General features: G+C 30.7%; 2 protein-coding genes across 2 annotated transcripts; one reads left to right on the forward strand and one right to left on the reverse strand.

Annotated features, from left to right (window-relative positions):
* Positions 1 to 949: 949 nt before the first annotated feature.
* On the reverse strand, positions 950 to 16,645 carry LOC105840096 (dynein assembly factor 4, axonemal). The gene is made up of 9 exons (XM_028192454.2): positions 12,370 to 16,645; positions 11,788 to 12,025; positions 11,389 to 11,587; positions 10,445 to 11,213; positions 10,044 to 10,144; positions 9,809 to 9,962; positions 9,264 to 9,488; positions 6,368 to 6,531; positions 950 to 3,583 (listed from the first exon to the last, which is right to left on the reverse strand). Exons 1-8 carry the CDS (start codon positions 12,487 to 12,489, stop codon positions 6,517 to 6,519), a joined length of 1,821 nt encoding a protein of 606 aa, XP_028048255.1. The 5' UTR covers positions 12,490 to 16,645; the 3' UTR covers positions 950 to 3,583; positions 6,368 to 6,516.
* Positions 6,538 to 9,255, forward strand: LOC105840098. Its single transcript, XM_012686862.3, has 2 exons — positions 6,538 to 8,078; positions 8,322 to 9,255. The coding sequence occupies exons 1-2, from the start codon at positions 8,011 to 8,013 to the stop codon at positions 8,665 to 8,667; spliced, it is 414 nt and encodes a 137-aa protein (XP_012542316.1). The 5' UTR covers positions 6,538 to 8,010; the 3' UTR covers positions 8,668 to 9,255.
* Positions 16,646 to 16,720: the final 75 nt, after the last annotated feature.

Genomic DNA, 16,720 nt, shown 5'->3' on the forward strand with positions numbered 1-16,720 from the left:
TTTTTCGAAAAAAAGGACATGTGCGAGTTCGGCTTGATGGATTTTCTTCAAAAGTGAATCCTGTTCTCCTCTTTTTTTCCTAGTTTCGAAGCTTCGTTCCTTTCGAAACGCAAGGATCGTCACGTGGTGAACTGGTTCTGGTTGATTAGCTCGGTGGAGAGATGAACCACACGGGCACCAAGTATCGGTCGACTGAAATTTTCCCACTGACACACGAGTATTTATATATGGGAGAGCTTGCACGCATGCCTCATACCGCGAGAACACGCGTAAAGTCCAGATCGCACGTGTCTTTATCACGATGATTCCGCTTTATTGTGCAACCGTTTCGCTGGCGAGTGTGCAACTATTGTTATTTAAGCCTTTGCACTTGAAATAATAATCACGGATGAAGAGCTTGTCGAGCATCGACAATGTTATCAATACTATAATGAACATGGCCGGCAACTTATATATGGAGTGTATGGAAAATACCACTCGAAATTTAACCAATTTGTTCCAAAATTATTTATGAATTGTGACGAGAGCTACCACCATGAACTGTAACATTACATGGTTGGAGTAGCCAAAAAAACTGTAACAATTCTTTATAAAATGGGACTTTAATTTGTTGAAAAATCAAATTCCTTCATTTATCAAACGAATGGCATATAATATTAGTGTAAGACAAGTTCAAATCAAATCTCTTTAGATTTGTCCCATTTTATAAAAATTTGTTACAGTTTTTTTGGCTATCCTTTCCTCCTCTTAACCTAACCGATAACAGAATTCCACACTCGGAATTTTGCTAAGTTGCCTTGATAATAAATAATATAATAAGACAATAAAATAACAGCAAGCTTTGGTATAAAAATTGGCCTATTTTTATTAATATTTGTTGCATAGTTTTACAAAATAAACATAATACGTCTTTAACGACAAATTTCTTAGCTATTTTTTTTAATTTTCATTTTTAGAATTAATTTTTTATATTCAGAAAAATTGTTAAGAGAGGCCATTTATTGCAACCTTCCATTTTTTTATATGATACATCTTTGTAATTATACTTTAATCTTTCTTAAATTTCATTTGAAATTAACTCTCAAAAATATAGTTTCATTATAGTCTTTAGATCTCCAAAATTTAATTCGAAGAAAAATCTTTGTAACTCTTAAAGAGATTTTGCTTTGATTTTTGGTACAGAAGAAATCTCTTCTAAAAATCTATACGAAAAGAAATTCCGGTTTAAATTTAAGACATGTATATTAATTGCATATGATTACGTTAAAATTTAATTATAATATAAATAGACAATAAAAGAAAGGACTATATAAATTAACAACTTTATGGAATAGATAAAAACAGATAACAAACATTTGTTTTAATAACGAATTATTTTAGTAATGATAAGTAATAATAATGTCACAACAAAACGATGATAATATAGTATAATAATATAAATAAAAATTAATTATTTTAGTATTTTTATAATCGATGGACAATAAAGGAAAAGTTAAATTTCTCTTTTCTTTTACAGAAAAGTATTATGGCGAATAGTTTGAAATATTCGTTCGTTTGAACGAACGCTAAATGCTGGCTTTTGCGCAAAATGGTTACACTAAGGGCCTAAACACAATGCCAGGCAAGAGGAAATAGGAACAGAAATAATGAAAGAGAGAAAGAGAGAAAGGATCTTCTCTCTTTCTCTCTTTATTTCCTGTTCTTATTACCTGTTGCTTGGCATTGTGTGATGGCCTTAAAAGTCATCTTTCGCGACTGAACGTTTCTAGCGACAGAGACGAAATCATCTCCCTGCGAATGATGATTGCTTCAAGTTACTTTGCCAACTTCCACGAACTATAAAATGACCTTTTTCTTCGTTCTCACGTGGAAAAAAGGTACTTTTCTTCATGGAATCTTGCTCTTATTAATAAATACAGAATGCTAGAAGAAAATGAACACAATATCGTTAATTCCTTAACGAGAAATTTGAATTTTTCGATAATAAAGTGTAACGTAATTATATTTATTTTTCATAAAAGAATTTCAAATTTTACTCACTACGTTGATAAAACTCAACATTAAATTCTTTAACGCTCTATTCTCGCTTCGCTATTATCAATTTAAATTTTAAAATTATCCGCACGTGTAACTTCTGCCTTTGGCTTCTCTTAAGAATAGTTACGCGTTAAGACTCGTTCTATGAGAAAAATATGAATTTACGAGAGAGAAATCAAAACTCAAAGATATGATAACACGCATCATCTTGACAGGTGAAAAACCAAATTGCCGAAGAAATCAATATTAATCACGTTTATCTCTCAGCAACGATGAAACAGTATGCGATATCCGTAATATATTTGCATTTCAAAAGGTTTTTCTTACGCAAATCAGCTATTGAATATTAATATGACTATCAATTAAATAGTCTTTTGCGACACTTGCTTTTGTCTATATTCTGTCAAGGTTGCATCAGCAATTTCAATTAATAAAGAAATAAATATTATATACTTTCTGATTTAAATACATTTGAATTACACAAATAAATATATCAAATAATATAACAAATATAAATATAACAAATAATGTAAAGTTATAAGTTTTTTTTAAAGTAAGTTTAAGGTACTTTACTTTCAGTCTATTTTGGGATTTCTAATTTTGAAATTTATTTTATAATAGGATAATGAATTCCTTTCCTTTTTTTCTCGGGAATTAATCGAAGGTAGATGATTCAGATATAACAAATGTATTTCCAGTGAATCTAATATTTCCGATTGTCATCGTTAAGTTCTCAGATCTCTATCGCGCTTGGCTAATTATACGAGCGGCGCGGCGCCTAACCGGAGTTTCTTACCGCACAGGCGCCACTTTATCAGAAATCTCATGGCCACGTGCCAAGCATGTGTCTACAGTACCGTGTAATTGGCTATTTTGTCAGTTTATGTGTATCATTAAAGAAACAAAGTATCTTTTTGTTTCCTCTTTCTCCCACGCTTTTGAATTATTTAGCAATAAATTTTACTTTATTAATCTGAATAATAGTAATAAGAATTTATTGCGATTTATTGGTGATGCTTTCATCAACGATCGACAATTTAAAAAACAGGAAAAGTGTACTTATCTTTATCAGGATGTAAAGTAACATCGCGATTGCTACCCTGTTCACATTTTGTACTTTTACTCAAATCAAGGCTTTTCTTTTTAGACAATTGTTTCGTTTGGGTCTCAACTTATTTATATTTTTGTTCCAAAATCTAAATGTCAAATTTGTTATCTTTCTTATATTATTTAGCATATAATTAACTTTAATCAATGTTTATCTGACGACAATTAATGCACAAATTAAAAATAAAGAAGTATTTTATAAAAAAATATAGACGTATGCAGTCGATCGAAGATAATTTAATTTAACAAGTCAACGCACGATGCAGCCGAAGGCTGCGAAGGAATTTCGTCGGTGCCAGGTAATTTTGCACCCGTTGTGAAAGGCTTAATCATCGTGAAGGCGCGCTGTGACGCAGGTGGGAACGCCTAGCCGAGGATATCTTCTTTCCTGCATCGGGAGTTCCCTTATCGATGATTTCATTCACAGCATGTTATTATCCTGTATATTAACATATGCGAAGAGCAAACACAAATCGTTTGTAATTCATATTGTCGCAGATAATCTAAAAATACACATTGACATATTAGATAATAGTTATTGAATAAGCAATCACTTATAAATTGTTTTTAATTCATATCGTCGCAGATAATCTAAAAATACACATTGATATATTAGATAATAGTTATTGAATAAACAATCACTTACAAATCGTTTCTAATTCATATTGTCGCAGCTAAAAATACACATCGATATATCAGATAATAGTTATTGAATAAACAATTTGTTTAATTAGGCATCTTAATTTTTAGAAAATTCTATAGGTAGATTCTTTTACGGATGCGTACACAGAATTTACCCTTCAAATTAGAATAATCGTTGAAAAATATGAATTTTAAATAATTTTTATTATAATTTTAATAAAATTTAACAAGTTTTATCGAAATTCTCTGTGGAATTTAATTAAAAGTCAAGTGAAATTCTTTGAAGTTTATGTTCCCTTCATTATCATAAATTTGGGATAAGTTTTAAGAGAAAATTTTCTCCTTATATGTTTCTTCACTATTGAATAATTTTTGAATCTTGTATCTTGAATCTCTTTTGCATTTAGGGGGAGAGCTCTTAGAAATATAAAGTTTCCCATAAAATGTTTGTTTCGCCAAATCATTCATACGTAGATTGTGCGTAAGAATGACGTATACGCTATGTAATATGTAATTACTCGAATACTCATTGATATACTCATCGCGGACGGAACTTCCCGTCTCATACAACTCATTGACTAGATTCCTGTTCCAGAAATAAAACGTGATACGGCCTAGTTTTATAATTACACGAAATGATTAATCTATGACATCTATGTTTTAATGAATCTGGACTATGAACTCTGTTTCTGATTTTTCTGTGGTACCTAGTAAAGATGACTCGCAGACTTAATTGATTATCATAAAAAATGACTATTATACTAGCACAGTTCCTCATTACGCGTATTGGCCGCGTTTTGAATTCCAACTTGGTTATTAATTTTTTAAAAATAATATTAACCTTTTTATTTTTATTCCTAATTCTTTAATTGAACCGTCAAATCTTTTAGTTTTTTTTTATAATTGTAGAAAAATAATTGGCACTGCTCACTTCAGAACAGCTATTTTATTTCTTCCAGAAATATCATTGCTGGTTTCAATTTATCTATTTTCTAATATCTCAGATAACACAGAGAATTCAAAAAGAACTCAATTGTATGTCACAAATTATGAATTCTTTTTAAGATGCAAAAAGAATTTTACAAAAAGAATTCATAATTGGCGACATACAATTGAGTTCTTTTTGAATTCTCTGTGCTATCTGGAATTGTAATATCGCATAGTGAGTTTAAGAAAAAGAAATTAAATGTGTTTTATACTATTTATAAAGATATTCTGTTAAATTTTTATTAGGAAGACCGAAAAATGGTTTTAAAGTTACATACTGTTACTGCATACTATGAATATTACACTGGCGCAAAAAAAACAAGACAAAAATTTTGACCAAATTTTTAGGCAATCTTCAAAATGATGCAACTTTGCGAAAAATTATCCATGTACTTTTTTTTAAATTAAAAAGCAAAGACTCTACTTTGAGAATCCCTAGACGGAAGTTTGATTTGTGTGAACCTTTTGTATCGCATGAAAACCAAACATTTTTTTTAATTGAAAAAAGTAAAAGTATCATTTTTCACAAGTTTTTCGTTAAAATCTTGCTAATATTAATCCAGATTCTTAAAGTTCATTCTTTTCTAAGCAATTAAAAAAAAACATGTCGATACGATGTTTTTTGTTGATTGCACACGAGTTTGAAATTTGCACTGCATTTTAGGGTATTTTAGCGAATAAATACCATATTTTTTGGATATCATGAACTTTGAGTATCAATATGATATTATTGCACATTGATTTTATTTGTGTTTAACTCAATCATAACTGTCGTCATCAGAGTGACCCGATGTGCACCACGTGGAACTTGACGATTCAATTTTACACATCATACGAAAAGGACCGATTTTTTAAATGAAATTCGAATTTTGATTTTTTATGTATGAGTATGTGTATATTTATGTGTGATCTGAGCAGGCTGCTAAAATGGTGAATCTTCTGTTGACTTCAGTAAAATTGACGCGTAAGCTATCCGTTATATTCAGATCAGTAAGTGCAAATTTCCACCGATGAATTTCAGAGCCACATATGATGTGCAAAATCCGACCGTCAATCTCCACGTGGTATTACATCGGGTCACTCTGATGACGGCGGTATGATTGAGTTAAACACGAATAAAATCAATGTGCAATATCATATTGATACTCAAAATTCATGATATTCAAAAAATACCGTATTTATTCGCTAAAATACCCTAAAATGCAGTACAAATTTCAAACTCGTGTGTAATCAACAAAAAACACCGTATCGACATGTTTTTTTTTAATTGCTTCGAAAAGAATGAACTTTAAGAATCTGAATTAATATTAGCAATATTTTAACTAAAAACTTGTGAAAAATGATAACAAACTTTTACTTTTTTTAATTAAAAAACCATGTTTGGTTTTTATGCGATATAATAAAAGGTTCACACTTAATAAATCAAACTTTCGCCTAGGGATTCTCAAAGTAGAGTCTTTGCCCTTTAATCCACTTTAAAAAAAGGGGTGTTATTTATTTTGTCACCAGTTTTTGCGCGATGCTGATTGGTTGCTGGTTGTCAAAATTTTTGTCTCGTTTTTTTTTGCGCCAGTGTATAAAAAATTGATATTACCTTCCGATCCCTTTAATACCATGACTCACTCGACGATGACTCTATCGATGACTCAATCCTTGAAATATATGATCGCCAAAGTAATGTGAATTTCGTCTTTCAATGACCCACTCTCGTCCAATCTGCGTAAGGAATTTCAATCTGCTTCCTCATCTGAGTGTATTCTGCAAGATGACAAATAACCCATTACGTCGCCTGGATTGTTTGAAACAACCGCTGAATTTTTTTTTAATTTATGGATTTCATATATTACACATTCGAACAAATCACATTTGTGTTATAAATAATAAAAGCGCGCAATTACGAAATAAATTTTATAAGTTATGAAAATGTATTAATTTAACCATTTTTCCTGCAAAAATAGCTTTTTACAAGTAATTTCACATCAAGTCCATTACTAAAACTGCAGTTTAATGTAATATATATTATATACACACACACATATATATGTGTGTATATATTGTATTAAAAATATATCACGTTTGCAAAGTTCAAGATTATGGATAATTCATATGATGTACGATGATTAATGATCTACGATTAAAGAATTAACTATTAAATTTTAAAATGTAACTTCTTCAGTTTATTCCTCTGTGAATTCTGCTGTATCCGAAACCAGGTGGCCAGATAAGAAGAAGAGAGAAAACAAGGAAGAAGAAAGTACTCAGAAGATGAAGGAAATGAAGCGAGAAAGAAAGAAAAGTCACGCGAAGTAACTCTTAGTAATTACGGTTATTTCGAGGAGTTTCTCGGAACGGTTGGATTGATCCCTCCTCAAATCTTCTCCTCTTACCGGGAAGCCGTAGGAAGACATCTCTCCGCGAAGAGAAATCAAGGAGTAAGTGGCAACGAAAGAAAGAGAGACGAAATCGAAGAAGAGGGAGAACAAGAGGGAAGGCGAGGGAAAAGCTGGATAACAGTTACGTATATACACAGAATGAGAGGATTCTGTTCTGATCGCAGAGCTTGGCAGTCGTAGCGGTCCTTTTCGACGGTGCAAACGTCGTGAAGCTCGAGGAAAGAAAGTTGACTTTCTGAGAAAACCGACTGCATATTAAATTTATCGGAATGTTAATTAAATACTTCTTAAAAGAAATTTAAAAAATTGAAGTTGACCGAAGAGGACATTGATAGAAGTGTGAAAATTAATTTATCTGAATATTTGGAATTGATTAGAAGAACTTAAAAGATAAATCTTTTTTTAATTTTAAAAATATTGAGTTTTTTAATATTTTTTTAATTCTTTAACTTTTTTAAATCTTGATCCGGAGTGAAAGAAATTTTTAAATAAACTTTAAAGACCTTAAAAATCAAGGATTTCAAACACCTAAAGTTCAATCATTCTCTTTTAATTCGTGTTATTTAATTAAAAAAAAGAATGTTTTATTAATAAAACTATTTGGTTCTTTTAAAAGTGATGAAACAAGCTGAAGTACGTTCGGGAAATATTTTGATCGTAATTCAATAAGCTAAATTTTATTTTTATCGAGCAACATTATTGATCAGTTCAACGAAAGTGTGCTTTATGAATATATTATAACAATCATTGACAAAAAATTCATTGATTTACACTTATTGAAACTAAAAATACTGCAGTGATTCACGAGCTTGTGAAAGTTCACTGCGACAGTTTCCTTTTGAAGATGAGGAAACTTTTGTTATTAATAATCTGCATTCAGATTGCATTAAATGTCGTTGGCAGGCACCATAGGTGAGAGAATAACGTAATTAAATCTTTCAGTTTCTTTAACAAAATGATTACTTTTCAAATGATCAGATTTTCAGACTTATTTTTTATTTTATATATGTATCTTTCCCTTATATATTTTTTCTTATAGTTCTTTATTTCTTGTTCTTCTCTGTTCTTCACTCTGTAATCTTTTATTCTTTGTTTCTCTCTTGATTTTTGTTTCATACTTTTATCTTTCTTTTACATTTCCCTCGTTCGATACAGGGACAGTGATTTTTTGAGCCACGTGCAGCTGGTGCATCAGTTTCAATGTTCATTGCCCCAATCGCGGGCGATCGCAGTTGAGGATCTCCTGACCGTAGGCCTCGGACCTGACGAAGCTTTTTATCCTGCATCCACGGTCCTGACACGTTGCACCGGATCAGGATGCTGCCTCAACTCCGAACAGATATGCGCGCCGATAGAAACTAGAAACGTCACCCTCGTCTTCATGGTCAGGCATCGCATTGATCAACAACGAGATCGTCACCATGAAGTCATTCATGCTATCGAACATACCAAGTGCGCCTGCGTGGATAAAATTCTGGCTACGAAGGATTTTAGGTTTTGAAAAAAAAAAAAACTCTTACGAAGACGCGGCAACTGATCTCTACGTCGAGATAAACAACGAATTAATACTTGAAATACCGGATAGAAAGATCTAGAATCTAATTTTATTATGAAAATGCTAATTTTATTTGAAAAATAATATTTCAAAAATTATTTCGTCTTTTTAAACAAGAACTCATTTTCGAAATTGAGGAAAAGTGATCGTATAAATTATAGATCTAAAATTAATTAAGTTAGATAATGTTAGATTGCATTAGCAGGACACAGTAAGCTTTAGCGAGAAAAAAATACTTCATCTAAAAGAATTAGAAGTATATAAAAGCGAAGTAGATACAAATCGTAGATTTATTTCGAAAATAAAGAAGCGATGGAATAAGAAAGATTAAAATTTCGCGTCAATGATATATTCGTCATTTTAGAAATAGAATACATTGATATGAGATATATAAAAGCATTACCTTTTCATGTAAACTTTAAAGAAGCATTTCATATATTTTCTATATTTTAATTACTTGTATGTATCGCATATACATCAACTTATTGGTAAATAAATAAGTTAAATTATTTCTAAAATTTCTGCAGAAAAAAATGTTAAACCTTAGTCACGCACGTGTCTCCTTCCTTTATATTAAAATACTGTCTAACAGCATAGAGATCGCGTTTAATGCTCTCATTATTCGGATCTAACTTTAAAGCAGCTTCTAGTTCGGGAATTCCATGCTGCGGTGCAGATAATTTGCAGAGCGCAGCACCACGACGAGCATGACATCTTGCTCGTGACACCCTGTTGCTTTCGCACTTTGGTTCCATTAGTTCCAGTACCTATAGAAAAAACGTATTTTCTTTAATAACTGCAGTTTTTTATATATTTAATTTGAAGATTAAATATTTAGAGTTTATTATTTTTTTTTATTCCTTAATTTTATAAAACTACAATTTTAATTTATGATGCATTAATTTTATACTTTTATTTTATTTTTAATTATTTCTATTTCGTGTATTTTTAATTGTATGTTATTTATTGCATATATATTTTTAAAAATATTTTTGTGTTTTTCTTTATTATTTTTTGAAATTTTTGTTTAACTTAAAAAATATTTCGAAAAAATATTCTGCACGACACTGACTGTGATTTCCATTACCTTAGAACAATCTTCAATGCATCTGTAATAATTTCCAAGAGCATAATGTGCAGCGGATCTGTTCACATAGAGTGCCGCCATCTTGTCGCTGATTTTAATTCCATGTGTATAAGCACTGATAGCAGCTAAGTAATTTTTGACTTTGAAGAAATCACTATAATATCAAATATACTTAATAATCAAAATTATTTTAAGAAAAATTAAAAAATATATGTGCCCATTTCTATCAACGTACTCGCCCTTGTCTTTCAGCCATTGTGGATCCTGTTCTTCAGGTCGAAGATCTTCGGTAACAAATCCTATTTTCCTTCTAGCTTCCGCTTGCTTAGAAAGCCACTAAAAAACAACCTGCATTTTAATATAGCTATATTAAAAATTACGCATCATTTTTAGATAATTTTACTCATCATTTTAGAAAGATAAAATAAATTTCTAATAATTTCTCATTAAAGTGGAATTTCTATTAAATCTCTCATTTTTCGCAAAAAAATCAATTTTTATTTTAAGATAAAGAAATAGGCCACACTTCGGGGATTGATTTTACTTCTTCAGTGTAAATTCGGGCAGAAAAGAAAATAGTCCTTCCTTAGACAAAAATATTTATTATAAAATATTTACAATTGAAATTATACATACTTCCTGTTCTTCGGCTAACGAGCTCTCTCTTGCCGGAGTGGGAAAGGCCCGTTCGGAAAAGGTTACATTGATCGTTCCGCTTTTCCTAGGGAGTGGCACTGCCTTCGTGGGTTCATCGAATATTTGATTTATTTTGGAATATCGACCCTTCAGTACTCTGTCAATCAAATCCTGACCTGGTCTTTGTTTCTCCATCTTTTTATAGAACTTTTGCATGGATTTCTGATCCATTTCCTTAACTAAAGAATTTGTTGTAGACTTGGACGTAATGCCGTCATCTGATTCAGAATCGTCGGAACAAATAGAACATTCTTCAAAATTAACATCTTTGCTTAGATTTGCAGTTGTCTTTATCTCGATTTTATTCGCTTCCTTCACAATATTTTCGTTAAGACTCGTGTCTTTCCTTAAAGTCGTTTGATCGATTGATTTTACCTTTACATGTTCTTTACATGTTGATACATTTTCCGGATTTTGTTCAGTCATTGAGTTTTCTTCTAAATTTTCTTCGATTAATTGTTCATTTGTATTTTCAACATTCAGATTTGTTTTCCTATTTTCTTCAACAATTAATTCTTTATTCATATTTTTTTCAATAATTGAATCTTTTTCGAATTTTTCTTTAACAGTTAGTTCTTTTAATTCCGCCATCATTATTGATTCGTTTTGTTTTCCTTCTGTTTCGGCTTCTTTATTTATTTCTCCTGTCTCGTCAATTTCCCGAAATTGTGTAATCCCAAGATCATCCTTGAACCACTTGAGTGGAGGCCTTTCAGAAAAATTCTTCGATTAAATATAAAAGTAAAGTTAAATTTTTCTTAAAAAATACTACTTTTCAGCAATATTTTTTGGCTATATTTTAATGTTACACTAACATATTTTACACCGAATATAATTTTAAACAATACTTTGAAAAATCATCACATCTCTTTTTAAAACAATACCTGTACGCCTTCCTATTCTTTTGCACTTTGCCAGAAATATCCTGGAGGATCGGCATTTCCGCATTTAATCGCCATTCTTCGAAATCCTGCATTGCAGCTTTACGATGATGGGTTTTCAAAGCCTCTATTTTATTCAGCGTATCAGTGTCCAAATTAATCTGTATTTTTACCGCTTCCTTTTGCATATTCTGAAGTTTTTCTGCATAATAGTGTCTCGATTATATTTTTTAAATGGACTGTAACTTTTTAAAGTTCTATTTTTGTATTTCTTCTCACGACTTATTGAATTTTATATATAAAATTTATTATTTTATTATATACTTTGTTTTTTTATTACTGTCCATAACTTAAAAAAATGAACATTTTTTTCATATTATTAACAACATTAACAAACTTTACCTTTCCTTAATTTCGCACGATTTTCCAGAACGCTTTGTGCTTTTTCTAAAATTTGATTTCTAATACGACATTTTTTATTCTTGCTAATGTCTTCCATCTCGAGACTCGGCCAATCGATAATCATGTTCGCTTTTTGCAAAGAGAAAATAGCCTCTGTATCTGTCAAGGTACATTTACTCTCTTCTTCAAGCACGTTTTTCCACAGAAATAATTCCAAAATAAAGGGCGAAAAACTAATCTTCAATAAAAATTTATCATTTTGAATATTGCTTCTAGATGCTCACATTTTAATATTTTTTAAACTCTTTTATTCAAAATAAATATTCTTTTCACAAATCATTAAAATTATCATTATTTTGATAATTAATGCAAGAAAAAACACATTTTGATTGAAACATTTCTTTCATATTTGGTTAAGAGAGTGTGTTGTATTTTAAATATATTATTTAATAAAATACAATTAAATTTAAAAACTATACTTAGAGGACGATTCTGACTTTGAGAAAAGGGAGAAAGGAAGAAAATATCCTAATTATTTAAGTTTAAAAGTATTGTTTCGAACAATAAAAATATTTTAAATACCTTTACGTAATTATCCATAACAAATAAATCCACCTTTTTAGGGTGGTTTTTTAGAGGCACGTAAATTATTATTCTTTTGTCCGTCTGTCGCCATTGGTAATCTTTTATAACTATCACCATAATATCTAAATTTCATTCAAAATTGATATTAACTATTAACTTCCGTTCTTGTCCGTTGTAAAACCCTGCATTGCATAGTACTCTATGCAAAATATCGATCAAACAAATATATCCAAGCAACCGCAGAAACATGCAAATTGATTATTTGTGTTATTACATTGAAAATTAGAAGTGAATGGAACTCAAATTGTATGTACTTTACGAATTACCTTTAATTAAAACGTTCAAGAGTATTTGCTTGACAATACTTTTCGTAGACATAGTAAAAAGCTGCCGTTCCGCATGTACCTCCATGATCGTCTTCTTCTCACATTTATCATCACTTCAATCGTCTCTTCTCTTACGCGTGAACAACAATTCCAAAATCAATGGAAACACGTACATGACTCAAATCACACGCGATCTGACAAAAGCAAGTAGAAAAGGCGTGTGATAACGTTTTTGGATAAAAAAATGTTATTAACACATTTCAAACCTAAAGATACGATAAAAATCAAACACGTCTGCCATTCACGACTAATTATACTGAATTATATTTACTGTTCTAACAGTAGCACAAATTTAAATCATCTCAAGAAAATTGAGGAAACCACTCGAATTGATACTAAATTTAAAGAAATACAAATTTACGTATTTGTGTAAAAAAAAACTGCCATAGAGTAATATTCAAAAAAGCATTTTAAAGCTTCAAAAGACTGAGATTAAAAACATTTAAACGCTTTTTAAAATGTTATTCTATATTTTTTACAAAACTACAAATTTGTATTTCATCGTTTTGATTTGTGATTCCTTGTGATTATGCAACTGCTATAAGACTGTCAAACAATCGAGCAATATGATTCAGGAGAAATGACGAGAAATTGGCATAAAAAATTTTACTGGCTACTTTTGCGATTAATCAGATCGTGTGTGAGGCGCTTCTCGTAGTTACATGGCTAAGTGATTCGTTGAAAATTGGCTATATAACTTATGATAATTCAGTCAGTTTTGTGAAAGGTCCTTAAGGAGCAGAAACACATTTAAGATTTGAGGATTCAAAAAATTGAGGAGCAAAAGGAAATGGCAATTGAAAAACTAAGCAGTCTAATTGATCGAGACTGAAATACTCGGGGCAGTAATAAGCCGAGTAACTAAACGATTAAAAAATATTTTTTAAATACAAGAATTTAGATGATTCGAAATAAAGAATTTAATTTTAAAGTTATATGAAATTAAAATAACACAAATTTAATTAATTTTTTTATTCAAAGGTCCGAAGTTTGAAGAATCCTAAGTTAAAAAAAGGTAATGTTCTTAAATCTAAAAGAGAATCAACAAATTCAGAAAGGAAGAATTCAGTCTCAAGAACGCGGAATTCTCCAACATTCCGTTTGAGAAGCTAAAATTTTAAGAAATAAATACAAGATAGGATAAATTCGAGAAATAGATTTGAGAATAATTCAAAATAAATCTAAAGATTTAAACAAACACGAAGATCATAAAATTCGAAAGAGAACAAGATTTCGATTTTTTCCGATTCTCGAATATCAAACGTGCGAGAAGTCCTTAAACCTCAGAGTCCAAAAAGAAAATCCTTAGTATACAATTAAAGGAAATATCGAAGAAAGGGAGAGAAAGCAAGAATTCCGCTACGGGTAATCGAAATGCAGGAGGATCGTTCCACTGACGTTTCACCACAATAGCAACCGATATCATATTACAATATCTTATAAGAGACACGGACGATTCATTCCCGCAGTTCGTTGTGAGTGTAACAACAAAAAAACAACAAGTGTCGCGTCGCAGCAATCGCAGCGGGTAATAATGCAGCTAATGGAGGACTTCTATTGAGGATTTTACGATCGATAAAAATTCAGAGTTATGCCTCGTAGAGTACAACATTATGACACTGTGTAGTCGCTTTCTGTCGCTTCGCGACTCGCACACACACACGCAGCATACACACGCAGCACACATACACACATACATACATACACGCAGCACACACACTCATACACGCAACACACACACACACACACAAATTAATTTACCGGTTACAATCATCGTTATTAAATCATATTTCAGTACATTATGTATATTTACATACGCTACGCGCCCCGAGGTTTAACATTTCTGACCACTGCTCTCACGACGAGGCGTGAAATGTTCAAAGTGGAGCGCGAAAAATGTTCAACGTTATTATAAATAAGTACGCTCATCCTCGCGTCTATAGCTCCAGCTTTGCTCGCTCAGGATCTCTCTCGGAGTATCGGAGAGCCGCGCAGAGCTTCGGCTTCGTTAGCTATCCGATGTGGAATGTCATTGGATTCTGTCGCGAAATTTACAGCGGCTCGATTCGAGTCTTTCGCGAGCGTTTGTGATGATTCTGTGTGAAGAAATAAAGGGCCGAAGAGTTGCAAAGTCTCTCTCTCGACATCTGACTCGGTGCGCAAAAGGATTGCCTTGAGCAAATTTGGAGTGAATAAGTATATATAAATTACGAAGAAGTAGTCTCTTATACAAAGTAATTGTAACAAGTCTGCGAAGTAAGCCGTCTCTGATCAATTTCTTCAAACAGCACAGTCGGTTTATTGCAACAAAATATTATACGTATGGAAAATCTCAATCACAGAGAACACGACAATATGATATTGAATATAAGAAAAGTATTTGTGAAGTCTATTGCTAGTATAAATTACAATTTTCATACTCATATTATGAATATTAATTATACATTAATCATTATTCCTTATTATATTATTCAATATTAAAACATTATTAATATTCAAATTTATAATTTAATTATAATTATAATTCAACATTAATTCAATGAAAAAAAACATTGATTAAATTATACATGACATATTCATATTTAATATCTATTATTAAAAAATATCGATATCGATATATCTCATTGATAAACCGTATTTATATTACTTATTATTGATATAAAGAGGATATAAAAACCGCTTAGTGTTCGTAAGCGCTTCAGATACTTTCGTTCTCTAAACTTCTACAGAATGGTCCATTATTTTTTTCTGATCATAACGTAAAATGTCATAATTATTCAACAAACAATATAACTGTTTATGACATTGGCAATTACAAAAGTTTTAACAGTTTATAGAAGTCCAGCGTAATTGATCAGAGACATGCCTCTATTAAGTAATAATTAATAATTAATTAATAATTGACGACGCATTGTATATAAAATTGAAGACGACATTTGAACGTCTACTTGAAAGATCGATCCTTAATCGTGGAAAAAGCGCCGTTAAACGCGATCGTAGAAATAAATATCGGAATAACTCTTATGTGACTATATATATATATAATATATATAAGTATGTATACTATATATACGTACATACAATTACAAAAGAGTATGTAAATGACACGATGTTTTATTACACATTTTCCGCGTTCTCTAGATGATTAGAATTTAGAATTAAAAGCGGCTTACGATTTTACCTTGTCCTTCACTCTCGCCGTAAAAGAACAACATTTGTTACATCGGGCAGCCGCCAACCGTATTAGAACGCGATTGTTTAGTTAAATTGCTAGTCTTTACACGCATTCATACACACGTCAGACATACATGCGCGCGTTTACACATATACACTTTTTAAATAGTATATTAATAACTAAGGAAAAAAATAATAGCGACAATATAAGTATGGCGACAACAAGTAAATGCGGAGGCGCAATACATGGGCCTCGTTCAAGGAAACAGATTGTGATTGAACGGAAGCGGAGTATCTCGAAGGTAACGCCAGGATATACTGGGTGTCTCCAAAGAGGCGCGATTTAAGTCACTAGGATTATAAATAAGTTGTAATAATTAGAATAATTTAAAAATTCATCAAAAATTGGCGCAATTATATTAAAATAATAATTATTTTAAGATTAATTCCTAATGATAATCAATATTAAAATATTTCCTCAAGAAACTTTTATTTGTGATAATTGTTACTAATTATTTCAAATAATTCGTATAATTAAATACGCACAAAATATTTTCTTTTATTAATACTATGTACGAGTTTAATACTATCATTTCACAAACGTATAATGTTAAGAATTATTTGAAATAATTATAATATTAGTTGTGTGCAAATAAATTATTCAATAAACTTGTTTCATTAATTTATATAACTTATATAATTTATATATAATTTAATTCATATAATAATTTAATTGTATTCAAAATTAATTAAATATGTTAATATTTAATTATAAAAAAATGGATAAA

Source organism: Monomorium pharaonis, chromosome 5 (genome assembly GCF_013373865.1).
Source record: "Monomorium pharaonis isolate MP-MQ-018 chromosome 5, ASM1337386v2, whole genome shotgun sequence".
NCBI lineage: Eukaryota > Metazoa > Arthropoda > Insecta > Hymenoptera > Formicidae > Monomorium > Monomorium pharaonis.

Bases quoted from the DNA above. Each gene is read 5' to 3' on its own strand.
- LOC105840098 (XM_012686862.3), top strand. From the start codon at position 8,011: ATGAGGAAACTTTTGTTATTAATAATCTGCATTCAGATTGCATTAAAT. The intron at 8,079-8,321 runs GTGAGAGAATAA...CGTTCGATACAG, and splicing joins GTCGTTGGCAGGCACCATAG to GGACAGTGATTTTTTGAGCC.
- LOC105840096 (XM_028192454.2), bottom strand. From the start codon at position 12,489: ATGGTGATAGTTATAAAAGATTACCAATGGCGACAGACGGACAAAAGA. The intron at 11,588-11,787 runs GTAAAGTTTGTT...ACTATTATGCAG, and splicing joins TCGTGCGAAATTAAGGAAAG to AAAAACTTCAGAATATGCAA. The intron at 10,145-10,444 runs GTATGTATAATT...GTTGTTTTTTAG, and splicing joins CGTTAGCCGAAGAACAGGAA to TGGCTTTCTAAGCAAGCGGA.